This window comes from Strix aluco, chromosome 3 (assembly GCF_031877795.1).
Source record: "Strix aluco isolate bStrAlu1 chromosome 3, bStrAlu1.hap1, whole genome shotgun sequence".
Taxonomy (NCBI): domain Eukaryota; kingdom Metazoa; phylum Chordata; class Aves; order Strigiformes; family Strigidae; genus Strix; species Strix aluco.
This window is the reverse complement of record NC_133933.1, coordinates 104,013,669-104,040,966: the sequence shown is the minus strand read 5'-3', so window position 1 is coordinate 104,040,966 and position 27,298 is coordinate 104,013,669. Positions and strand designations below refer to the sequence as shown.

The window sequence follows — 27,298 nt, the reverse complement described above, 5'->3', positions numbered from 1 at the left end:
CTTCACCGAGGTCTTTTTGGTTACTGCTGCCTCAGGGAGGGACTGGCTGAGAGATGGTCAGGATATGGTGCTTCTGTGACCCAGCAATTCCTGATGGCTAATTCTTGACTGTGATTGTAGTCCAGATCTTGCACCAGTGAAAACAAGCTCTAAGGAACAACACCTACCTTGTGACCTGTGTCCCTTTTCAGAAGGGGACACTTCATACAGGTAAGTATCTAATTATATGAAAAAAAGCTGCAGTAAATTGTTGCAATAAAATACTTGTTTTCATAAATAACATGTAAAAGCCTGCTGACACAAATTTTATGTCTTCACTCACAAACAATAATTTTTATAGAAGTGCAGCTAAAAAATTTCCAGCTGCCATGAGGGTAGGAACAGGTTGCGCACTAAGAGACATAAATTACTTCTCTAATGGGACAACAAAGTCCTGTTCATATGCTTCTACAGTGACCAGGAACTGGAACCTGACTGGAGAAGTCAACAGATGGTACCACTGCCTGATCTTAAGACCTAAATCATGAAATACAGGTCAGAGCAGAGAGGCAACATGAACCACAATCCACATCTCTAGGGAAGAGATTTTTCTGGAACTTGGGAGACTCAAGCAAGGTGGAACTCACTGTGGTAGGGACAAGGAGCCACAGTGCCTTGTATACAGGCAGGAAAAAGTAATTTGGGGGGTTTGAGGACCTAGAATGATACTGAAATCTTTCTCTGGTATAAAGGGTGATTTGGCATTGATTTTTTTTTTTTTTTTTTACCTGCTGCATGAAACTCAAAATGGAAAAAAAGGTGACACATCACCCACACTTAGGACATCAATCGTCTGGAGGCTTATCCACATATCTCTTGAGAAGACTAAGTTTTATACCAAAGTGAAAGGAACACTGTTGAATACTTTGGTGATAATCTAACAGTAATGCTACTTCAGTTATGCTCCTCTTAAAATGGAAGTGGTGTCATCTACCAGGAATTTCCTACCAACCTGTAGAAAGATTTAGGAAATGAGTTATGAAATGATCTTTAAACTTTTGAAGCAATTATGCATCTTTTGGGGATAGAAGAGTGGAATGTTAAATAGCTAGCATGGGAATTTCAAATTGTTGATAAAAGACAGACATCCCTAGTCACTGTGTAGAAGACATCAGAAGGAACTGGATAATACATAATGACTTATGCTCAATCATGAATTACAGCTATGCATCACACGCATATCTTTCTCTTTCTCTCTCTCTCTCTCTCTCTCCACATATACATACAGATAAAAACCTTTTAAAAAGCTTTCTTCAAGCCTGACTCCTCTAAGTAAGGTCTGAGTTGTTGAGCCACCCAGCCAAAACAAAGGAGACCTGTTCTTAACCCAAGAGGGACTGAGGAAAAGACTCTTCTCTCTGCAGCAAGATGGGCTATGTACTTAAATGAGCTCTAAAACTCAGAGAGGGAAGTCAAAGAAAACATCTTCAATCTTCAACATAAATATGACAGACCACCTTCGGAAGGAAAAATCTATACCATAAGGAAACAAAGTTGACAGAAATGGAAACAAATGGACTTTCCCAAAATTTTATAGCACACTGAAACGGCCAGGGGTTACTATGTTGCAGATCATTTGAAACTGCATAAATTGAAGGGTAATCTTTCCAGCCAGGTTCCAAATCCAAAGTTACTGGTCAATGATATTGAGGAGATGCTTGTTAACACAGATGAGCTTTCTGATAAGGACTATTTATCAGAAGACATTGCATTCATTAGGTATGTAGGCAGGATGTAACTGGAAGTAAACCTACAGGTTCTGTTTTAAAGAACTAAAATGGACTTTTTATAGAAACAAATTTTTATCTCCACCTATAAGAGCTGAAACCTCATGACAACACACTGGGCTTAACCACCATAGCCATAAACTAAAGCAAGCAACCTCACTGGCATAGGTGGAGTGGCACCAGCGTGAAATGTGGTGCAACAAACCACTAGGTGATTTTTTTTTTTTTTTTTTTATCTTGTTCAGAATGCTGCCACTCTCATTTGGAAGGAAATATTGCATATGTAACCATACTGCATAAGTTTAAACGATTATAACAGGCAGTGACACTCAAAGGCTATTGTACCCAGAACACTAAAGACACTTTTGTTCTCACGTTTCAGTAAAGCAGTAGGATTGGGAAAGAATATAACGCAATACTTGGATCATCACCTCCTATAAACAAAACTTGCAACTTTTTTCTTCCCTTTTGGGCTATCTGAGCATTATTTTTATAATGTTCCGATGAAAGCAATGAAGTCAAGAGAATGCTATCAGATAATTAACTCTGCACTATTATGACACTACGCTCAAGGTAGACATGATCTAATGAAAAAATATTTTGTGCTTCAAAACAAAAAGTTATTCAGCACTATTCACGTTATATATATGGACTTAATCCTGTAAGATATTTAACCATATATTTAAAGACTGCAGAATTGCAGTCAGGCCATTTAGCATTTGCAGGGAACAGACCAGTGTGCACTGCAACTCTCCTATATTTTCAAAATCTGTTCTAAGGTACTCACATAATATGGCTGTTACGAACCACACTAAAGCCAATACGTTAATCATAGAATCTAGGTAGGTTCTCTGTGTGCCAACTTTAGAACTTTTTAGTTGCCAACAAGTTCCTAACACCCGTGTTTTTTAAAAAGAAAAGCTAATGCAAGAAACCCTGTTTAACAGAACAAGCTGTTGTCCAGTGGCAGTGGAGCTTCTTTGGAAAGTGCTTAACCCACATATTAATGAAAGGCAGATAGTTCTACTGCCATTAACTCTTCTTGATTAAACCTTCTTTCTTTACTAACTACTTTAAACAACTTGAAGAAGAAAGCAGTTAAAAGTTCACTCAGTAGCTGACAAAACATTGAGTCATTAGTTTACATGTTTTTTCAAAGCTGCAGTGTAAGTTTGTTCTCTAATTTCCCATGTTTTATAGGAAAGAAACAGGAATCTTTAATAACAGCATCCTCCAAGTAGCCAGGACAAAAAACATGAGTAAGTGGAAGTGCAAACAATAAAAGAAATGGGTAGTAAACAGAAAGTGAGCAAAACAGGAATTGGTGTTGACAGGATTTCTCTAGGTAAAAAGTAAGACTTGTGGTGGCAATTATACATCAGTGTTCAGATCTGACTCAAACACTATGACTTACATTTTCCTTCATGCGTGGCTGACAGCCCATGTGCTACTGTAGTAACTGGTGTTTTAGCTTTGTTTTATATAAAATTTAGCCTTGTTATCAGGTTATACATTAATTTACAAATCCTGCATTATGGGTTCAGAAAGAAGTCTGGAGTGTCTGTGAATTCTGCAAAGACAATGTGAGACTCTTCAGTTTAAACAGTTAATCTGTCTTGCAAGTGTCTTGCAGGTGATGAACAGTAAGTTTTCAGGAAAAAAAATCCATTTAAATCAATTTTTCATTTTTTTAATACAATGAAAAGCAATCAAAAATCATCCTTTGGGTAACACTCGAAATGATATTAAAGCAAAATTAGAACTTTTCATTGTGGTTAGGTTATTCAGTTCTTCCAAACATATTCACTTAGGTTAATTTTTAAATAAAAAAGTTCTTTAAAAAAAAAAGCACTAACATTTTATCCTGAAAATTTTTCAACTACAACACTTGCACATTTTCAAGATTTCTCTCACCCCTCTTCTTTATTTCAGAATTTTGGAGCCTTTAAATGCCTCTACCTTACATAATTTTGTGTTCACTGGAATATTTCCATCATCTCTTTCTTTGAATGTCCTTATCATAAAGTTATGCATGTAATGGGAAAGAGAAAAGATAAAATTATGTATAAGGTAGAGTTTTTCTTTTGCAAAAGGTTTATACCTGCATTTTTTTTTTTTTTTTTTTTTCCCAAGCCAGTCTTCTTTCCTTTCTCAACATGTTTTTGCTTTTTCTATGCCTTGTTCACCTTTTCAGTTATTAATCTGGGATCATGGCCTTCATTTGCTCTCTTTTACCGGCATTATTCATACCATTTAATTACTAGTATCATGCTACAAAGAGTCATTCCAGGCAAGCCTCATCATACACAGTCTCATCTACTCTGGTACAGATCATCTCTGAAAAAAAACATAACAAAAAGAGACGATGTCATGTTGCAGATAAGTACCACAGTCTCTGAAAAAAAACATAACAAAAAGAGACGATGTCATGTTGCAGATAAGTACCACAGCTGGACTATGATTAATGCTGTTATCTGTTCTCAATCTTGTCATTAAGGATGAGGTCCTGCCTCAGACCAGTATCTCTTAGATCCATATTTTCTCTCCAGTCAGTTGAGGGTTCTTAGGGAAACGTGGAAGGGGAGGGGTATGTTTTTGACTCTTCCCACATATTCTCCCTAAGATCCAGCAATCTGCAGTCACATCAAGCAGCCCTTAAAGGCAGTTCTAATGACACCAGTGTAGTTATTTTACCTCTGTCCCTAAACGTTCTTGGCTTTCCTACAAAAATTTTCCTTTCACTCCCATCTGTATGAAATCATTGCCATCTTGCTTTCTCCCAGACTATGTTCTGAAGTTCCACAAAACACAAAGACCAAGTTACATATACTATCTAGGGCCTGTTTATTGTACGTTGGTTTATAATTTACCTGAATAAAAAAAAAACCTGCTCATATAAATAATCTAAAACCAGGGAGTATGGAGAAATAGTGCAAGGCCCAAGACTGTGCTCTCTCCTATGAAACTCCGGCAGGTAACTAGCTCAAGAAATAGATGTGTTTAAGAAACATTGCTACATATTTTTTAGAGAATCCATGCTCTTCCTGCTATAGTTTATGTACAAAAAGCTATTCCAGCTCACTGCATACATTTTTTTTTTAATAGCACAATGAAAAGCATTCATCGCATGATTGAAAAGGAGAAAATCTGAATCTATGTATGAAAGCAGCCAATTCATTCCACTTGTAATGAGATTTTTCCTGTCACTTCAGTTTGATTGTTTACCTTTACAATCTCCTCCCATGCTGTTTGGAAAAAGAAGAAAAAGAAATGGAAAAGAATCAACAGCCAAGCAACTCAACATGACTATGTTTAATCTCATCACACCTGTTCTGAAGAATGTATTTGCATATTTATAATACTATATTACCACAGTAATGACAACCTTCAGTGGCAACATGTAAGCCAGCAAGCTAGTGAGAGCTCAACCTGCTCTACCAGCTCAATGGAAACTGGCTATGCTCTTACAGTGGGCACAATTCTCAGTGGTCACATCTACACTCAGCATGTTAAATAATGCCTTCTCTATGATTTAAAAATAAATGCAAGTTATTCAGCTAATAAATAATTCAAATTTTAGCTACAGTCTTGCATGCTAAATCAAAGGTAAGAAGTATCTAAAAGCCAGCATCATCTTCTCTTGTGTCTAGTGGACTGTCCATGTTTCATGATGGTGCTTGTTTTTCCTGTCAGAATACTGTAGGAGATTTCTTCTGTTAAAGAAAACTCAACTTCTGCACAGACAGTGACATCATTAGTTTAAGCACAGAGATTTAAGTACTCACATTAGCCATGCTGCTCTGGAAGAATTGTAAGTTTTCCTCATATCCTAAATAACACGCTGCAAAGCTGCAGCAGTTACACGTGGGCATCTCTTCAACAGCTTCTAACACAACTTTCTGTGACACCAATATACAAGCTCTGTGGTATTTAATGAACAATTGTAGTTGTTCACAATATTCATTTTAAGCAAGTTCCATTGCCTTTTCAAATTAATCTATCTTGTTCCCACACAGTAGGCACAGTGAATACTCAAAAATCTCAAGTCACTCTTAAAAAGTGTCTCTTGAGGCTCTGAAAAGGAACAGCCCAAGTTCTTTAGTCTCTGAAATTTACTCACAAATTTCTTTTATAAAGATAAGGAAATTATGAAAAGCAGATATACCTCCCTTGACAGAGTCTGCTTTCCAGAACTGGAAACTGCCCCTCCATATGCCCCAAATTACAGAGTATGGCCAGAGTGGTTCATTGTAGAGCCAAGCATTTGCCTCCTGTCATTTTGGCACTAAAAAAACTCAAATCTGTGGATCAGTTGTTTTCAAACACTATGTACATAAGGATTTAGGGCACAAATTTATTTAGTATTTTCCAGCAGAAATTCTGTTTCTGCTGCTCTGATGCAGCTCAGCATCCAGCTGCACTGGACTGGAGGGGAAAAACACACATGCCTGCAGTCTGCCTGGAGATTATTATGATTCATGACATAATACAGACAGCTTTAAGGAAATTCTAGTTTACAGAGAGAAATTACATATATTTTTCTTGAAAATTCCTCCAGAAGGAAAGCTCATCTGCCAATATACAAAAGCTGATTTCTTGTATGGTACAAAATAAGCACAAAAAGCCTCCAGAATTTGGCATTTTGTATTTAAATCAGTAAAGAATACTGTGTAAATGAGACTAGTGGGCTTGTTTTAACCAGAGCAAGTAGTATTTTCCTTAGCTATGTAGCAATTCACACTATTATGTACGCTCACAGTCAAGTATATTTTCTTTTAAGTTTTACCAGTATCTCAACCTAGAATATCCTCTCTGAAATGCTAATTGTAACTATTACCCATCCCATGATCATTCTCAGCCTCTTTTGCTTGGAACTGGTTACAGTGATGTACACGGATCAGATAATTCCTATCTCTCACTGTAATTGCACGGGGATTTTGTTTTCTTTTGAGTTAGTAATGTTTAAATTGGATTAAGATAACAGTGACTTACAAGGCCTTCTCTACAGACATTGCCATAATCACTGCTATATTTAATGCTATTTTACTCTAGAACTTAATTTTTTACGCGATATGAATGAGTTTCCATGAAGCTCATACTTAACTTCAGATTACACTTAAGGACTAAACACTCTGTGAAGAGGAAAAAAATACCTTGAATTTTGTTTTTGCTGACATACCCATGAATAAATGTAATAACTGGCATGCTGGCACTGTTCATTATAATCAGATGAAATTCAAATGATGTGGTAAGAAGAGTGACCTATCTCAAAATCGAAGGACTTAGTCTATCTTTTTATGTGTGTTTAAACATCTTTAGCTGGTAACAAGCCCTTCACATTCCCCTGTCTGGGCAATTGCTGCTCTTGGCAATAATAGTCTGAGTGGGCGGCTGAGAATGGAGTTGGCAGATGCAGTACTGATGCAAATTACTGCCACTTAGCAGCACATGCATTCATTCATCCAGGGAGTCATTTTTTATCATTCCAGAAGTAAGCCAAAAGTCATAAAATATTTTACTTGTCAATACCTAGAAATAAAATCTGTACTGTATTCAACTTTTATTATCATAAAATATGTGAAATAGATCAATGAAGTGTCAGTATGCCCAATGTCGTAAAGAAATCTCTGAAAAAATGCAGTACATTCTATGTGCCTAATTTGTGGGGTTTTTTTTCAATATTGCAATTGGAGACCTCATAATGCACGTGTGAATGCTGATACGCATTTCCAAGACCAATAATGCCAACCATAAAATCCTGATTAGTCTTTTCTCTATTCTGGCATATTATTGCTTTCATGATTTTAGCTACTGAGATGAATGACGGAGGTGACAGAAAGGAAAGCAGAATAATGCACAACATTATTAAAGGCAATATACAGTTCAATGAAATTAGCAGTCATTATTTCTGTGTTGACCATAATACTGCTGTTCTACAGACTGTGAAGTAAGACACCACAATGCAATCAGCAGTTGGTTCTTTGAGTCACATCTATATGAAGCTGCCTTACCTTACAAATAATTACCTTAAGTGCATTGACCAGATACTGATTCCAAACACATCTTTTTTCTTTTATCTATAGTGCATTTTTACACACATTTAAGTAAAGCGTCCACTTTGTTATCTTTTTTTTAGACTCATGCCCTGAATAAATAGTCAATCTTTTTAAAACAGTCCCCTTTCTAAAGAAACAATAAACAACAGAGAAAACCTATTTATGTACACCAATATTAATCAGTAATCTATACAAGCTGTACTTTTTCAGGAGAAACAGACTTCTCTCAGAACAAATGAACTTTAAGCTGGTTTCTCTTTTAGGTTAATTATTTAAATAACAGTGGTAATATAGTAACTGTGAAGGTCCACAATTATATGGGAAGCATTATATGCATAGCAAGAGAAAAATTGTATTTAACCAATTGATGTAACTTGAAAAATACAAACTAGTCTTGGAGTCAGAGTCTATTATGAGTCTATTAATTGAGTAATTAATAAGTAGACAGGCAATCTAAGTGTAACAGCTAAAGCACAAATGTTTTCACACTAATTGCAATGTGAATCCAGACACAGTACCTTAGCTTTATCCCTCATGGATCCTTTCCCAAGGATGGACATTTTTGCACCTGTTTCTTCTTGCAATCTCTTCAAAGAGTTTCCTCTTGGTCCAAGCAACTTTCCAACAAAATTGAACTAGAAAGCAAATAAGAGAACTATTTTAGACCAAGAGGTACTTTTTCAAAAAATTAATAAATCTTTATAAACAAGCTACTTAAAAAATAAAAGTTTACTTTCCTTTAAAAAAAGTACTCCTACTTAGTTCTGAGCCTAGTTCATTGGGATACAAGTCTGGAGAACCAAGGTATCCTCTCACCTAGCATGAAAGGCAGTAAAAGCATTCATGGTTTATTTGAACCCCAGAAATTTTCTCTCTAGGACAAAAATGGCCAGTGGCTGCTTAGGTTTAACTAACTGCTAAACAAGATCTTTGCTTATCAGACGGTATAGGTGAAACCCAGAGAATGCATACGTTCTTTCCACAGTTAGCCAGCTTTATTGGCAAAGCAATACATTCTGCAAAGTTAGAGCTTTAGATGGATTTTTAGGAATTGATGTTTTGCAAATTGGTTTTAAAATAAGTGCTGTTTGGTGTATCAGCTTCAAATATCTGTTTTGCCAGCAACAGAACAAATCACAAAAAATAGATCACTGTATAGATATTCAAGGCTATTTTCTGAGAGGATTTTGAAGAACAGTGGGCTTTATCTGACATGCTGCTAATATCCTTAAACACTGCACAGTTCATGTGACACATACAACATTGTTTTTTCTGTATGAAGAGGACAGATGTCTACATGAAAATCAGAAGACAGAACAATAAATAAATGAGGTGTTATGTTGACACAAACCAGCAAAAATGGGGGAGTCTATTAAGTAACAGTAATTTGTTTACTCTGTAATCAATAGTCTCTTCAATTTATTACTTTTTATGCTTTCCAAAATGTTTTTAAAAACTCTATAGCATGCTGTCTTTGGAAGTTGACTGGGAATGATCAGCACTTGCTTAGTATGTTTCTGAATTATTTTCAGGTCTTAACAGAGAGTACTCTGGACTGGCTTTCAACAAAGAATAAGCTTAGCCAAAGAAAAAGGTGTGTAATTATATGAGCACTTCCTTGTTTTTATTACAGAGATAAAGAAAATTACAATAAGAAATAGCAATCAAGAATATGATGCTGTCAAAAATATACCTAAAAAAGTTGTTATACCTTGTTTTGCATTATTTTCTATTTTAAAAATGGAAAAAATGGGGAAATATTCTTGTTTCCACTTTAGCCAGCAAGAATACAACACAAATGCATCAGCCATGTTAATAAACCCCAAACTCGGAACCAAGCCAGATATCCCAGATCCAAAGCTGTTTTTCAGTCCAGTGTCTTAATTATAAATCACTTGTAACTTACTTCAAATATTGGTTAAACCATCAAAGAAAATAATATGTAATCACAGGACAAATAAATATGTAAGGTGAAATCTACTGCCTCCTTAACTAACATAACTGATTTCAGCAAAATAAGATGTCTAGGGGAAGTAGTAAGTGGTAACATTGCAGAAAAACCCAGCAAGATTTGAAGATCCAAATAAAGATTTTTCAAGCTTATGTGCTTGTATTTTTTTTCAACTCTACTTGTTCATTTAATAAAAGTTATCAACTCTTCAATAAATGATACCCAATCGTGGCACCAACAATCCTATGTCTTGAAACTGTAGGTACGCTTCTTCCAGGAACAACTTGGCTTAGAAGTTGTTGGCTTGAAATTTCTTTTAAATTTCGTATAAACCAAATAGTGAGGAAGGAATGGCAAGGACTAAATTTCAACTTTAATACTAGACCTTGGGCTTAATCTATTGATACAAATAAGATTTCAAAAATTACACACCTCATGTATGTGAAGATTTATTAGAGATGGCCAAGCAAATAGCAGAAATTTTGTTCCTCTGCAGGGACTCCCTTACATGCAGAATGGCTGTTCACAAGGTACAACACCAAATCTTTTGTGCCACTTATACCTCACCAATCAGAGAAGAACCATCTACTGCTGCATCCTATCCGTGTCTCTTAATATTAAGAAAAGCTGCCCCTTGAAAGAGCTATACCGCTATGTAAGTTGGAGGAGACTATGAGAAGGGCAGCCAAAGCTTGACTCCGTTTATTCTCTGAATGGAATAAAACCATTAAAATAGACTCTATGAAGATTTATGCTGACCATTTATATTTGAGCACTTCATAAGCTGTCTAATAATTACTTTGACATACGGCTGCAAAGGAGTGGTATGGTCAGCATAAACTATGCACAAAGTGGATTTTAATCACTTCACAGGAAATAAGTGGCTGGGGATTTTAATTCTATTGATTACGTAGCAGACAGACACTCACATTTCATCCACATTCAACACACATCAGGAAGCAACTGAATAACTGAATTGCTCTTAATTTGGTTTTGTCTAAAGTTGCAGAAAAGCCAGTGCATTATATCAGAAATTCAACTGTTGTACTCAGTCTCCCCAGTGTCAGTAAGCTCTAGGGCCACTGGTTATCCTCGGCATCAGTCTATAATCACAAAACTCCCAGAAGTCTGAAAGCACTATCAGAGTAACTTTGACTCAATAACTTATGAAAAATTAAATCCTTTATGTTCACACGTGGATAAAAACAGCAGGCAACTAAGAGAACGTTTCAGTGAATAGCACAAATTGCAAAAAAATTGAAACACAACTATTCATCTTTATTATTTTATTAAGACATGCTGGAAAAGAACCTGAGCAGAACTACTTGTAATACTGTAAGGCAAGGCTTAAGCTCCAGTTATGGTCACAGACGCAGACGAGCATACAGCTACAGTGAAGGAAAATGTGAAAACTGAGGCAGTTTGACTGCATATAATGATGACCCTTGCCTACAAAAATGCATTCCTGGTCCAGCCGTTGTAAGTGCAGATCTTATTTTGAAATCTCAGTTCTGATGCAATTACACCATGTGTACAAATTTTCTCCAAATAATAGTAGGTCTATATCTCTGGGATAATATCTGGTCATATTCAGAGAGGATAGCTGAGAAATTATGACATACAGAAGAGAGAGTATGAACAGAAAGCTTTCATTGCTGGGGAGAAAACAGACTTACACTTGGAAAATATGGCTATTGTTCTGTTATTGGATGTTTTTATAGGTGGCTTAACTTCTAAATCATATTTATGAATGTGAGCTAGGATTTCTGTGTGCTTGCAGAAACCCTTCCTGATTTATTGCAAAGATTTTCGCATTATTTTCTTAGATTTTTTTTTTTATCATTTGCCTGGGGGAGATGGACGCATGTCTTCAGGGGAAAATGATGAGGTGATAGGAGAGCATGCTTTTCTTATAATCAGATGCATAGCTGGGCAATCAACTTGCTCCTGTGCAGAATAAAACTTAACAGAGAGTATAGCTCGACAGATCTTTTGAGTATCCACAGCCAGTTTCCCCAGCGTCTTCCCCAACCAATATACACACAGTTTCTCCAGGTTTATCTGCATCTTGATTACTTTCACACTCCACCCCGCACAAGCAATCATACTGTAAGGTGACCAAAGCCAACTCTCTGGCTTCTCAATCTCAATCAAAGTTTTTGTTCATAGAACTTTTTTTTTATACACATATGGAAATAGCCAAAAATGATACTGTATATGTGGACACACAGACATTACTCTTCCCCAAACTGTGCTGCTCCCATCCATCTGCAAAGCTTTGTGCTTACACATGGAGAATACTTACTGATAGAGTCTATATACTAGGACTGAATACTTAAAACCAAAGATTAGATACCCAACAAGCATATGGAAAATGGAGAAATCTTAAGAACTAATTACATGAAATTTCTTATAAAAAAAATGCCTATGTTAGTGAAAAGCTAAGGATTGCACAACATGCATGAATACATAATCACAGACTTGCTAATCTCCAAAACCCATTGCAGCAAAACATACTGCACATCAACACACCTCACTTGCTTCAGGCTAAGACACTGAAAAGAGAATCCCTAAAACTAACCACGTGTTGTCAAGCTGGATCACAACACAAGCAATCTGTCTCCCAGTGTCAGCATTTATTATGTCAATATACCACACATGGTTTCTATGAAATGCCAGAAATTAATTACAACCTGTGCTGTAAACAAAACATGTACAATAACTAGTTCTTAAAATATATCCTACAGCTTACATACAGTGCTGTGATAGTCTTAAGTGTACTGCAGCACCTCAGTAAGATCACCACATATATTTATTCCCATTGCCATGCTTGAACTCACTTGCTTTAACAGGGATATGTCAAGTGTTGTCCTCAGAAGTCATCATATCAGCAGAACTATCACAGAATTGAAATTAAACACACACATGCATTTATAAGTTGATAATTACATAGCATCTGATTTAGGTAATGTGGCAAACTCAGGCAAAAGTTTCTTCAATATATGGCATGTTAAAACAAATTGTCCAGGAGACGAACACAATGGGAGTTTGAACTTTGAAACGGGCATCAAAGGCAAACAGACACGGCTTTACTATTGCGTCTGTGTTGTATAAAAGATGGGGAAAAGGAAGATAGTGAACTTGTGCTGTAGAGAATCTATAGCTAATACTAGCCTATTTAAATGTCCTTGGCTCCTAGCATCAGAGCCCTCTCTGAGAACGAACCCACTCCAACAGCAGCAAACAGGGCTAACGGAGCAAGGCAGATAGAAGCTGCTGACTTTCATCACTACCTTATTTTTTAATGCTGAAAATTGTAATCAACCATTGATCCTTACCTTGGTTGTATACATGGGACTCACTTTATTCTCAGTATGTGATAAACTAGCCTTTGAAACAGCAGACAGCCATACAATGGCCAGTTCTCTTGGAATACTCACCACACTGGTGGGCTGACATTGCTTCTCTGCTTATGCGTGCCAAGGTATACTGTGAACCTTCCAAGAGCTGGGACATGGGCTCCAAGGTCCGGTGGGGTGACAAGGAATGTCTGACAGGGGACTCCCTGAAGCCAGCAGAAGTCTTGGGCTGAGAATGGTGACACGCAATAAGGACACCATCCTGCCTGCCCAGCCATGTGGCAACGTCAGAAGTATATCAAAAGTTACTCCACCATATAGCAGCACTACATGCTCCCCATAAAACCTATCCTGTTTAAAACCACATCTATCTTTCTCCCTACCTCCCTTTTGCACATGGGGGCAAGAATGCTGGTAACCGATTAAGCAAAGAATCATATAATTTGCTGATATGCTGCAACATAAGGCTCTAATCTGCAGTTCTTTCAAGATTAAAAACTACATTTAATATTAATAAGGATTTTGACTACCCCAGGACAGCATACCATAGTTATAACAAATCTAACATATAGTTAACAGCATCAGCATTAAAGCCTCAAACTAAATGCAATGATTCACACAGAAAATGCATGTTTACATTTAGAAGAGCATTTGTTTCCCTGTTTGATGTAGCCCAAATACATTCCTACTAGAACTGTAACACTTTTTATTTTATAAACACTATTTTAACTGGGTTTTACAAGCAGAAACAAGGAATATGCTTGCAATTCAGAAAAAGTGTTTGTGTCACTGACTGCTTCTGTGTTATACACATATCAGTGTTCAGAACAGTAACAAAACCTAGATAATAAGGAATGGAACAGACAAATGTTTCCAGCTGTAAGATAAAGCAGCACAAAGCCCTGAATTGGGAGAATAGATTAATGTCTTCTAGAAACAGCAAAACAGAAATAGCATGGGCCTGGCAACATGAAATAAGTTTGTTATTTCTTAGTGTGTTCTGTTCACCATTGCTATCAGCTCCTCTGTGGGGTGACAAAGTGTCTTTCCATTTTCAGAGCTACTTATCCTCACAAAAACCTATCCTTATTCCTGGGGAAAGAAAAAATCCTTCTAAATTCAGTCCTGTGCTAAAGAAAAGGGGAGAAGACAAAGATGTTATTCAGTCCCTAATAAAACTTTACTGATTGAGACCTCTTAAAAATTAGTTTTCTTCTGGTCCTATCCTAGGACTTCTTATAGTTAATTTATTTTAGAATAGCATTAATTTTAAGAGTATCTCATGTTTTGATATGCAGAAGGGACTTCCCTTCATGTTATGGCAGCACTGGACAATTATGAAGGCAGATTTTATTTTTCTCAACACTTTTTAAGTATGACAATGCCTGTAATAGTATGTTTTAACTTTTGGTCAGCCCTGAATTGGTCAGGCAGTTGGACTAGATGATTGTTGTAGGTTTCTTCCAACTGGAACTATTCTATTCTATTCTATTCTATTCTATTCTATTCTATTCTATTCTATTCTATTCTATTCTATTCTATTCTATTCTATTCTATTCTATTCTATTCTCTATAGCTCAGCAGAATCTGCAAACTTCAAGTTTGCCTCTCTCTGTATGTAGCTGCTTACCTCAATACCTCTTCAATATCTAGTACTTTTTTGATTTTCCAAAGTGAACTTAGTGTTTCAGATAAGGATGCAACAATATTTTTTATTACAGTGATGTGATGCTTGCTTTTTCTGGAGAATAGCTTCTGAGAAACCTGTTTGGTTAGGACTGAACTTTGCAGGGCTCCACCCCTGCAAGCGGCACAGGGGAATCAGGGATGGAAGTTGCAGTCAATTCATCACCCGTTGTCTCTGCCACTCCTTCCTCCTCGGGGGAAGGACTTCTCACACTCTTCCCCTGCTCCAGCGTAGGGTCCCTCCCACGGGAGACAGTCCTCCATGAAGTTCTCCAATGCGAGTCCTTCCTATGGGCTGCAGCTCTTCAGAAACTGCTCCAGCGTGGGTTCCTTCCATGTGGTGCAGTCTTTCAGGAATAAACTGCTCCAGCGTGTGTCCACCACAAGACCACAAGTCCTGCCAGGAGCCTTCTCCAGCGTGGGCTTCCCACGGGGTCACAGCCTCCTTTGGGTGCAACCACCTGCTCCAGCGTGGGACCCTCTCTGGGCTGCAGGTAGATATCTGCTTCACCATGAACCTCCATGGGTGCAGGGGCACAGCTGCCTCACCATGGTCTGCACCACGGGCTGCAGGGGAATCTCTGCTCTGGTTCCTGGAGCACCTCCTCCCCCTCCTTCTTCACTGACCTTGGTGTCTGCAGAGTTGTTGCTCTCACATAGTCTCACTCCTCTCCCTGGCTGAACTTCCAATTGTGCATCAACTTTTTCCACTTCTTAAACATGTTATCCCAGAGGCACTACCACCATTGGTGATGGGCTCAGCCTTGGCCAGTGGTGGGTCCATCTTGGCATTGGCTCTATCGGACACAGAGGAAGCTTCTAGCAGCTTCTCACAGAAGCCACCTCTGTAGCCCCCCTGCTACCAAAACCTTGCCACGCAAACCCAGTACAGCATGTCAGGAGACAGCAAACAGCAAAAGAAAATTAATGTACTCTTTCAGAGGGTCTCTGGAGATCTACTCCAAAGGACATGTGCTAATGCTTTCTTAAAGTATTGCACCACTGAAACTTCACTGTAGTGATCCAGAACTGAAGGAGAAGGCTGCTAGTTTCTACAGAGCTCACTGGGTCTCATCTCTTCATTATGCTTTGAACAATAACCCGATGCCAGAGTGTGGAGAAAAACGGACTCAAAATTAAATGCTCAAAGGGAAAATACAGCTTCTTGACAACTCCGTGCCAAATTAATTTCTGGTTTAAATCAATAGAATTCCCTCAAGAATAAATTAAATCCAAGTAACAAAGTTAGAATCATTAAAGCTACAGTGACTATAAGATTTACCTAAGAAATAAACACTTTTTTATTACACATTTTTTTACCTTGAAAAGTGCTGGGAGTTCATATTTATGGCGTGCTTGAAGAGGAAGCTGCAATATTTGTCTGGCTATTTACTAGACCATAGCAAGCATCTAAATCTACAGTAAAAATACATTTTTGGCATAACTCCATGAAACAGATGGTCAGTGACTCCAGACAAACATCTTCCAGATACAAGTCCACATTGAGATAGTAAAAATATCCCCTCACTTTTCATTTTTATCAGTTTTCTGTCAGAATTTGGTAACAAGTTGTGGCATTTAAATAAAGCAATTTAAAAGAGTCTTAAAATTAAAATAAATTTTCTGATTAAGAAAAAAAAAATGTTGGTGTCTGATGTATCTTTATTCACCTAAACATTCTTAACTCAGGAAAATTTAAATAGCTATTTCTCTAATACATTCGTTAGCAGTGTGATTTATTACAATCTGCTAATCTTTCAGACACCCAAACATTTTACTTTGTGTGATTCTATTTTTAACTCTGACTTGAGGTAACTGAGGAAAAGCCAAGGAACCAATTAAATTTGGAGATCTATATTAAATCTGCAATTAACAAGGTTAAGGGGTTTATTATTTTAATTGCAGAGATATCTAGAGAGACTCATCGTACCAGGTACTGCACAGGCATGCTGAAAGACATTATCTTGACTCTGAAGAGTTGTCAAGTATGTTAAAAAAACCAAACAGGCCTTATTGAATGTATATGACTATTATTACTTATTTGGATGGCCAGGGAGTGATTGCAGAAACTACTGTCATTAAAATCACTGGGGTCGGTTATGAAAGTGGGTATTACTCAAAGTAAGTGCAGCAGGGCAAGGTTCTGCTGACAGGAGGACCATGCAAGACCCTTCTTTCTCAACTCAGAAAAGAGAAAGATGATCCCAATGTCACATTTTATTATTGGTTTTTGCCTCATAATTCTTCTGCATCTTTGAATAAACTGCTTTTTCATAAGCTTACTCCTATTTGGCCAGCCCAGCTCTGGTGGTGTGGAAGGCTGAGGGCACACAGGAATGGCTCTCAGGCTTTTTTGCCCATGTTAGGGAGGTTAGAGCTATTAGCAAACTAGTCACCAGTCAGAGGTCACGATGGATCCCAACCCATGTCTCTAAAGAGTTGCGAATTTTTTTGAGGGCTGACTGCTCCTTAATGGAAAGTTGTTCAAGAAGATCAGTGTTTATAAAAACTGCAGAGATGTTGAGCTAACAATGATTGTGCCTTGTATTTATGTCACTTTCTGTTGAATCAAGGGCAAGAGGCCTCTTTAGGGCAAAAAGCCACCTGTCTTTTAACATTCATCCTTGGTATCCTAGCCAAGCCTGAAGTAGTCAGGCTTTTTACTATTTAGAAATAAATAAAATGGAAGTTAAGTAATAAGGAGTTCTTGGAATTGTGTATCTAAGACTGGCTCATTTGAAGAACATTGTCTAAAACAGTACTTCTACGAATGCTAACAATTCAGACTGTAGAAGTGCGCCACTAACCTCTTTTCAAAGTGCACAATTAAGTAAGTGTATATTGAGCATATATGCAGGTATGGAAATAGGTACTAAGACTACAACATTTAAAAGCACAATAAACATTTGGTGGGTTTATCACTCCCACAGATACATGCTTTACTGGTCACAGTGATAAATATCATCTGCTCTTTGCTAACTGGCAGTAACCTACCAACCTTTTTCTAACTTGGAAAGTTTGGAATGTAAAAGGAAGATCTAAAGGAGTTGTAATACAATGGGATTTCCAAGCACAATATCTTACTCTTACTGAGCTGAATATAATTTCAAATTAGGTGAAAGATTTCTCTTTGTCAGATGTTATATTTGTAAAGTTAAGTTCTAAGTCAACAAGAACCAGGATAAGTCAGGGTTGAATACCCAACAATAAAATCAATGCATCTTTCCCATGTATGTTAGTGATACTGGACTAGTAAAATTGTAGCATAAAACTCAAATTTCTTTTCAGTCAAGGAAATTATAAGAACAGCTTTGGACCCAGTATGTTATTGAACTGATTTAACATGCATGCATATAGTATCTGATTTTATAGACAGCATTGTATTAAATCACAAATAGTTTATATTAATCTAATTAAAAACTCTGTTAGTCAACTTGATTTTGTCTTTTGCTATTAGAGTAATTATACTTACAGCAGCATTTATATATCAATTTACATATACTGAGACCTACGCAACATTAATTTTATTCTCAAGTCGCATTCATAATCAAAGCAAAGCATTACTTTAAATTGATTGACATATGCAAACTCACATAGCTCTGTGGAAATTAAACCAGCAAGCAAAAGCACTCAAAAACATTTTACAAAATTCTGTTTCTTCCCCCTCCCACCATACATTTTCTATACTTATTTTTTGTTCTTTATTACTAAGGACAAATGCAAGAAAATACAATCTTTCTTCCTTAGACCTCATTACCTTCTACTTTTTCTACACTTAGAGAGGAAAACCAAATATCTTTCAAGATTTTTTAATGAGGACTTGGCTGATCTGAAGTGGTAATGCAACAAAATGTTTTAAGAGGAGCAAAGCATTCCAGAACAACATTGACAAGGTGAAAACAGTTAATACTGTGCTAATGCAAAGACCCAAACTGGTGCTCATTCTGTTTCCAAGGTGTACAGATAGGACGTCTGTCTGATTCATACTTAAATTTCAACTGTGTCTCAAGTGAAAATTGTACAAATTTAAGACAACAGATATTGTCCTCCACTTGTCTGTTCAATCAAATGTGGCAGGACAGAATACAAACTCAGACAATGCGAAATAAATACTGTTGGATATATTGCCACTGTTCATGAGCTTATTCTCAAAAGCCACATACAGCAGCACTCTGTTCCAAGAGCAGACTACACACTAACTGAATAGACTCTTTTTCTTAGCTCTTTTGCTCACTGTGATGAGATTATGGAAGAAAAACTAACCAGCATTAACTCGGTATCCGGCACAGACGGCTTTCCATCACAAACATATTGGGCACATAAAAATCCTTTCCATTCACAAAACTGAAACTGCCCTGGCTTGCTCTATAGCATGCAAACCAGAGGGTCTGTGGAGCCTCCTCCTCCCCAGTACACACTGTTGATTGCAACAGTAGCAAGCAGTGCAGCAGATTCTTGAATTTAGATTTCATTTAACACTGATGATTGTATAAACAAGCTTAACATATATATATAATCACTCTGTAATTGGATATAAATGTAACAGATTTGCTAACTGTGAAGAATCAATCACTGTGTTAAATATGCATACAAGGAATGTGATTTTTTCCCCATTATCAGTTTGTGTCAGTGTTTATAATTTGCCAAGTTGATAGCCCATAGTACTCACTAATTGTGATTTAGAATACCTACTCAGTCTCATCACAAAACTAGAAATTGTAGAGTTTTATAACATTTGAGTGTAAAAAGCATCTAAAAACCTGAGACTGATTTGCTGATGGCATCCCTCTACAAGTGACATAACTGTTCTTCAGACAGTTAATGTAATACAGAAAAAAGTACTTTCAGGGCAAGACCTTGAAAGAAGAATAAGACATACTGTATGTGACAAATGAGCTGGCAAGCATGAGCTGGAAGGCCTAAGTGGCTTTGAATAACACAGGCTGCAATATCTAACAGTATCTAAGAAGTCTTGACGTTGCAGTACAGCAACTGTGAACAAAACCGTGGCTAGCATGCTCCTACCTGATATAATATTAAATGATCTGTTTTTTTCACTTGTACCCTTTTTTGTTATCCCCGCAGTCCAGGCTAAGATCTGATTCTCACTTAAAAGAATATTATAGAAGTAATATTGAACTCTGCTCTAACACAAGATTAAGAAATGCTTCAGGTATATTTAATAACTATCTATTTTTAATAACTATCTAGTTTATTCTAATATTAGTTTATCTAATATCTCCTAGGTATCTGCTGGGATCACAACACAGCAGAGAGGGAACAATCCAGGAGGTTCCTGGAATGTGTGGAGGATAACTTCCTCACACAGCTGGTGAGTGAGCCGACCAGGGAAGGTGCCCTCCTGGACCTGCTTCTTGTGAACAGGGAAGAGCTGGTGGGGGAAGTAAAGGTTGGAGGCCGTCTAGGGTGCAGTGATCATGAGATGATTGAGTTTTTGATCCTTGGAGAAACAAAGAGAGGGGTTAGTAAAACTGCCACCTTAGACTTCTGGAGGGCAAACTTTGACCTGTTCAAAAGACTGATTAACAAAATCCCTTGGGAGGCTGCCCTGAAGGATATGGGAGTCCAGGAAGGCTGGACATACTTCAAGAGAGGAGTCTTAAAGGCACAGGAGCAGGCTGTTCCTGTGTGCCGAAAAACAAGCAGTCGGGGAAGGAGACCGGTCTGGCTAAACAGGGACCTTTGGCTGGATCTCAAGAACAAAAGGAGAATCTATTGTCTTTGGAAGAGGTGCAGGTCTCTCATGAAGACTATAAAGATGTAGTGAAGTTATGCAGGGAGAACATTAGGAGAGCCAAAGCACAGCTAGAGCTCCACTTGGCTACAGCTGTTAAGGATAATAAAAAATGTTTCTTTAAATTCATTAACAGCAAAAGGAGGATTAGGGAAAATCTCCCTCCTTTACTGGATGCAGAGGGAAACATGGTAACTAAGGATGAGGAAAAGGCTGAGGTGCTCAACGCCTACTTTGCCTCAGTCTTTAGCAGTGGAACTGGCTGTTCCCTGGACACCCAGCCTCATGAGCTGGGAGATGGGGAGAAGAAGCAGAATAAGGTCAGCACAGTTGAAGAGACCTGCTAGACCACTTGGATGCACACAAGTCTGTGGGACCGGATGGGTTACACCCAAGGGTGCTGAAAGAGTTGGCAGATGTGCTCACCAAGCCGCTTTCCATGATTTACCTGAAATCATGGCTAACTGGGGAGGTCCCATTGGACTGGAGGGTGGCAAATGTGACACCCATCTACAAGAAAGGCAGGAAGGACGATCAAGGAAACTATAGACCTGTCAGTCTGACCTTGGTGCCAGGGAAGGTCATGGAGCAGGTCATCTCGAGTGTCATTAAAAGTCATATAATGGACAACCAGGGGATCAGGCCCAGTCAGCATGGGTTTATGAAAGGCAGGTCCTGCCTGACAAACCTGATCTCCTTCTACGACAGGGTGACCGGCTTATTGGATGAGGGAAAGGCTGTGGATGTTGTTTACCTTGACTTTAGTAAGGCCTTTGACACCATTTCCCACAGCATTCTCCTGGTGAAACTGGCTGCTCGTGGCTTGGATGGGCACACGCTTTGCTGGATAAAAAACTGGCTGGATGGCCGGGCCCAAAGAGTTGTGGTGAACAGAGCTAAATCCAGTTGTCAGCCGGTCACGAGTGGTGTCCCCCAGGGCTCGGTTTTGGGGCCACTCCTGATTAACATCTTTATTGATGATCTAGATGAGGGGATCGAGTGCACCCTCAGTAAGTTTGCAGATGACACCAAGTTGGGTGGGAGTGTTGATCTGCTCGAGGGTAGGGAGGCTCTGCAGAGAGACCTGGACAGGCTGGAGCGATGGGCTAAGGCCAACTGTATGAGCTTCAATAAGGTCAAATGCTGGTTTCTGCACTTGGGCCACAACAACCCCCAGCAGCGCTACAGGCTTGGGGAGGAGTGGCTGGAGAGCTGCCAGTCAGAGAGGGACCTGGGGGTGTTGATTGACAGCCGGCTGAACATGAGCCAGCAGTGTGCCCAGGTGGCCAAGAAGGCCAATGGTATCCTGGCTTGCATCAGAAATAGCGTGGCCAGCAGGGACAGGGAAGTGATCTTACCCCTGTACTCGGCACTGGTGAGGCCGCACCTTGATTACTGTGTTCAGTTTTGGGCCCCTCACTACAAAAAGGACATTGAATTACTCGAGCGTGTCCAGAGAAGGGCAACGAAGCTGGTGAAGGGTCTGGAGCACATGTCGTACGAGGAGCGGCTGAGGGAACTGGGGTTGTTTAGTCTGGAGAAGAGGAGGCTGAGGGGAGACCTCATCGCCCTCTACAGCTGTCTGAAAGGAGGTTGCAGAGAGCTGGGGATGAGTCTCTTTAATGAAGTAACAAGTGATAGGACAAGAGGGAATGGCCTCAGGTTGTGCCAGGGAAGGTTTAGACTAGATATTAAGAAGCATTTCTTTACAGAACATGTTGTTAGGCATTGGAATGGGCTGCCCAGGGCAGTGGTGGAGTCCCCATCCCTGGAGGTATTTAAGAGTCAAGTCGACATAGCGCTGAGGGATATGGTGTAGTTGGGAACTGTCAATGTTAGGTCAATGGTTGGACTAGGTGATCTTCAAGGTCTTTTCCAACCTAGATGATTCTATGATTCTGTGAAAGTAGAGCAAACAAATGGATGCAGTCTTAAAGGTAAAAAGTATGGATTTGTGTCGGGGTCACCATTAGCCGGGGTCCTTATTTCTCCATGCGGGAACAGAAACGATGCAACACCAATGTGATGATCAGGTCGTCCATCTTTTTTTATTTTTCCTTTTCTGGGTACATTTATATTCTACTAAGTTCCGTACACGCACTCATCTATCTTCTAATAGGCTACAGGTCATCTACACGCGCTGTTCACGCGCCTCTACAAGCATTTGCATTGGTTAATTGCAATTAGCACGTAAAGCCCAAAACTTGCCAAAACTCCCTTATCTCATACCCTGTTTCGCTCAGACTTGTGTGCTTTTGCTGACCACAGGTGTTTCTCACTTATCTGCTATCTTGTGTGTTTTTGCCAGCCTTATTTTGCTGGCCTTGTCTTCGTCCTTGCATTCTTCTGTCTGCACTAACTTTCTCCCAGTGCGGCCCAGACTCCTACAGATTTGTTCCACACGTAAGTTTCTGGGAATGTTTTCCCACTGCAAATTTATTACAAAACAATCATGTTCCCCTTAAAATTTAATATATCTTTAAATAATACTGCACCAAAATAAGCACAGACCAGTGCACTTCAACCTGCAACAATGAAATCAGTAGGCAACTACTGATTGATGTAATCTTCTCCATTTAAAACGCTATACAGTGATATTGACAACCTAGCAAATGTACTCTCACATCTAAGCACCATCCACCAACTCATTAGATTCAGATTTAAAACTGCCTTATGAAAAGCTTATTGTATTTAAAAGCCAGCACATAACTTTAAGTTTCATTTTAAACATCTAAATTTGTAGATATTTGCCTCAGATGACAACTTTCATCTTTGCCAGGTTTTTTCTTATGACATGTAGCATCCTGTTTTATTCATAATCACATCAGCAAATGGGTATTTCTGAATGTGTTTTAATAGTATAATTTCCAGACTAAAGTTTTGCAAGTGCTTGTAGATGTAGGGTATGGATATTACATGTTGTTTGTTTATTCTTAGGCTTGTCCATCCCACACTTAGAATAATAGAAAGTAGCTTTCTCATTAATCTTTAGCAAATGCAGAACAAATGAACTCCAAGTGTGCTAGCAAACACAGATGCCCAAATCCTAGAACAGCTTTCAGCTGGTCAATTCCAGTTTCCCAGCTGTCAAGCCTGGTGAGCCTCAAACTTTAGTATTCTCTAAGAAATACCAGAGAATATTTATCACATGAAAGTTTCTGATTTAGTACATCCACACAGAAAAAGTATTATGAGAAGAAAAATGAAATGACAGGAAAAATGACTGTGAAAAATAACAGTGATAAATTAGGAAAAGGATTGTTCTATGGAAATCCTATTTCCAAATCATGAAAGTATGGGGGGGAAAAAAAAAAAAGAAAAAAAAAAGAATTGAAATATACTATCTTGGATGTCAGTTTGCAGACTACAGTGGGAAAGAGGACAATTTTATAGAGAAACTGTTAGCTCTAGCCAACTTCGTTCTTTCATGTTCTCAAGACGGGCCAGGTGGAACGCATCAAGTGACAACATGCCATGATCCAGCTACTGTGACATGGACAGAGCCTTGTGCTGGTGGCTCTGAAGAGAATGTGCATTTTGTGGACCTCATAAGAAGTCCATGCAGACTTCAGAGACATGCTAGTGGCAGGAATTTGCAGTCCTTATATAAAACAAAAACTGAGAAATGCTGGAGAGAATTTCTGGAGGCCAAATACAGGTCATTTGGGAGCTGAAAGCTGGGACCTGCACAGCAGCACTCTTTGCAATACTCTCATTACACCATGTGCAGATTCAGAGAGAAGGGGACATGCCAAAGCAAAGATGCAGTCGTGGGCTTAAATAAAGGTGTTAGGAGGAAGAACTGAGATTCACCTGGAACTCAGGACACATCTAGGATAGGGAGAGTCTGTACAAAAGGAAAAGACCTCATTTGAAGTATAAAGGATCCAGCTGTTGATATGCCTAAAAATCAAAGAGATTATATGTGCAGGATATGGAAAAATATTTAACTTACTTAAATTTTAGAATCAAAAAAAGATTTTAAAAAAATCTCAAGTTGTATTCAAATATGGAGAACAAAAGTGACCATGAACTAGCAGCCTAAAAAAAACCCCAACTCACCTAATCCACAAAAAAATGTTAAGAGAAAAAGTTTGAGGAACAACTTGGAGAAAGCATAAAAAATGAAAATAAAATATTTTTCAAAGATTTGGAAGCCAGAGAGCTGGTAGGGCTAACAGCTGTTCAGCCTATAAATGGACTATTCAAGGAAGATGAGGTCAGAACACAAAAATAAAATGCTTTTTCTCCATCTGGGTTCATTATTCAGGAAACTGTGAGGAAGGTAGTCCAAGAAAAATTTTCTAAGAATTTGCAATTAAATTACTAAATATCAGAATAGACAATAAAATTAGTGAACAGGAAAATAAATAAATAAGAGAGGTGAAGAGCTGACATGGCTATTTTAAAGGGAAATAATTTCTCAGCAATGTACTGATGTTCTCCAAAGAACAAACAAACATGGAAATGAAAGTAAGCTGATACCATATACCTGATTTCAAAAACACATTCATTTTCATGAAGTCCTTTATCAAAGGCTCTTAATGAAACCAGCCTGACATGCGATTAGAAGAAAGGCCCTCTTGTGGATTAAAAAAATAAATAAATAAATTAAATTATAGAAAAAACTTGGAGTAAATGTTCAGTATTCACACTGGGAGGATATCCCTGGTTGAGTCCTGCAGGGATCCAGTGGGACACCCAAGCTGGAAAAAACAGTGATCAGTGAGAAGAAAAACTTTATTGATGATGCTAAGGTACATCAGTGCTCTGAAGGCAGGACTGGCTATAAAAAACTACAGGTTATGATACTTAGTGATAAAATGACAGCTGAAATTCAGTGTAAATAAATGTAAAACACACAGAAAAATATCCCGTGTTTATAAATACAATGTTGTGCTGATTCTAACTCCTCAGAAATTATTTCAGGAAAAATAACAGATGGCTCAGTGCACAGTAGTAGTGAAAAAAGCAAACTATATGTGCTATGTTATGAACTATTAGGGAAGGAATGAAGAAAAAAGCAGAGAAGAGCATTATGCTACTTTAAAAATCAGTAATACCACACCACCTTGAAGATTATTTACAGTTACGGCCTCTCAGTTTCAGAAAGGCCATAGGACTGGGCAATTTGGGCAAAAAAAATGATGTTTCTGTACAAACAGTGACTAAATAGGAATAACCAAGTGAGTCCTGATGTTTCATTTTGGAAAACAAAACTGAGAACTACAAAGATGCCTAAAATCCTGAGGAGCATGAAGGAGGTCAATTGGACGTGATCACCAGAGCCTTCTACAGACAGAAACTGGGGGCCGAAGAAGGTCCTAGCAAGCAGCAGTCTCCAAACTAGCAAATGAAAACTTTCTGCATAGGATTCTTCCAAATTTGAGTTTTAAAATTATTGACAGATTCAACAGAGAAAATACCCTGAGCTCAGGACATCCTTGTTGGAAGTTGAGATAATATTTTGGAGATGTGTCTCTGCACAGTTTGACTTTGGTTTAGGTGTCCAGTGTTGGTCACTGCTGGAAAAGCTAAACCACAGCAGAGTAATGTTCCCGTTATAAGTTTGCAATAGTCAGAGATAATCTGTGTGTCATAGTGAAGCAAGTATTACCCTCTTTATACTTAAATCACTTACTACTTACATCACTTACCGATGAAAATCATCAGGTCTATGGTCACAAAAATGTTACTATGCAAAAATCATTAGAAACAAAAAAAGCAAAAACATTTTTTCCATATTGTATTTTACTGCAAAAGCAATTATGTTCATGAAACATTTTACTTTGAGATGTGATACAATATTCTTCTTTCATACTTTAGTCATATATATGGAATTATTCTATTTTATTCCAAACATAATTGACTTAAACAGTTATGGTAAACAACACATATTTGCAGTATGCTTTGATCCAAATATTAATCTCTAAAGATACAAGTTTTGACAGTCCTCTGGAGTATCTACAAGATTCTATTCATACGCAAAGACAGCAATTTACAACAGTGATGGCAATTAAATAAATTATATTCTTAATTTAAATAAATTATCAGCCCTGAAAAATGAATTACATCCAACTACAGCAGCATGTCCCCTTCTGCTATTCGCTGGGAGCTGTTGATGTGTATTTTTCACTTCATGCAGATAGAATATGACAAATAAATAAATTCCTTGTGTTTCTTCAGACTGAAACATATAAAACTAGGCTAAAGACCTAATCCTACTTCCCTATTTGTTCAGGAATGATCATATTTTTATGAATAATAAATGGACGTACTGTAACTAATATGGATGTAACCCCGCCACAGAATTATCGCTCAACACTCAGATTCTTATACAACTCTCACACTCATACTGGTCTGCTTTAGATGGAAAAAACAAGGTGTTTTGCTGATTGAGGACGCCAGTTAAACTCAGACACTAGAGTGAAAAGTGTAGGCTTATTTTAGTGTTAATAATCAAAGTATATAACCAAGTACAGAATACAGAAAATAAGGAATAAGAAAAATACAGAATAGTACACTTAATTATTACTCCATACAGTTAATTATAGAAAATAAGAATAAGCAAGGCAATGTACCTAATCATTAATACACAACAGGGAGAACAGTGATTAAGAAAGATACCTCACCACTTGCATATGTTACCACCATACAGATCCGCAGTCGCTGGGGAGCCCCGGTTACAGCGAGGATTTGGAGAGCCTGTCCCGGCAAGTGGGAAA

At 38.0% G+C, this 27,298-nt stretch overlaps 1 protein-coding gene across 5 annotated transcripts in view; it reads right to left on the bottom strand.

The window, feature by feature from the left end:
- KHDRBS2 (KH RNA binding domain containing, signal transduction associated 2) overlaps positions 1-27,298 on the bottom strand; it is a 439,781-nt gene that overhangs the window by 271,782 nt on the left and 140,701 nt on the right. For all 5 annotated transcript variants that reach the window (XR_012622653.1, XR_012622655.1, XR_012622654.1 and 2 more), the window contains exon 3: positions 8,341-8,457. Coding sequence is in view for 2 of the 5 variants with exons in the window: in XM_074819841.1 (XP_074675942.1) it covers positions 8,341-8,457 (117 nt within the window). In the remaining 3 variants the exon portion in view is untranslated. The remainder of the gene's footprint in view (positions 1-8,340; positions 8,458-27,298) is intronic.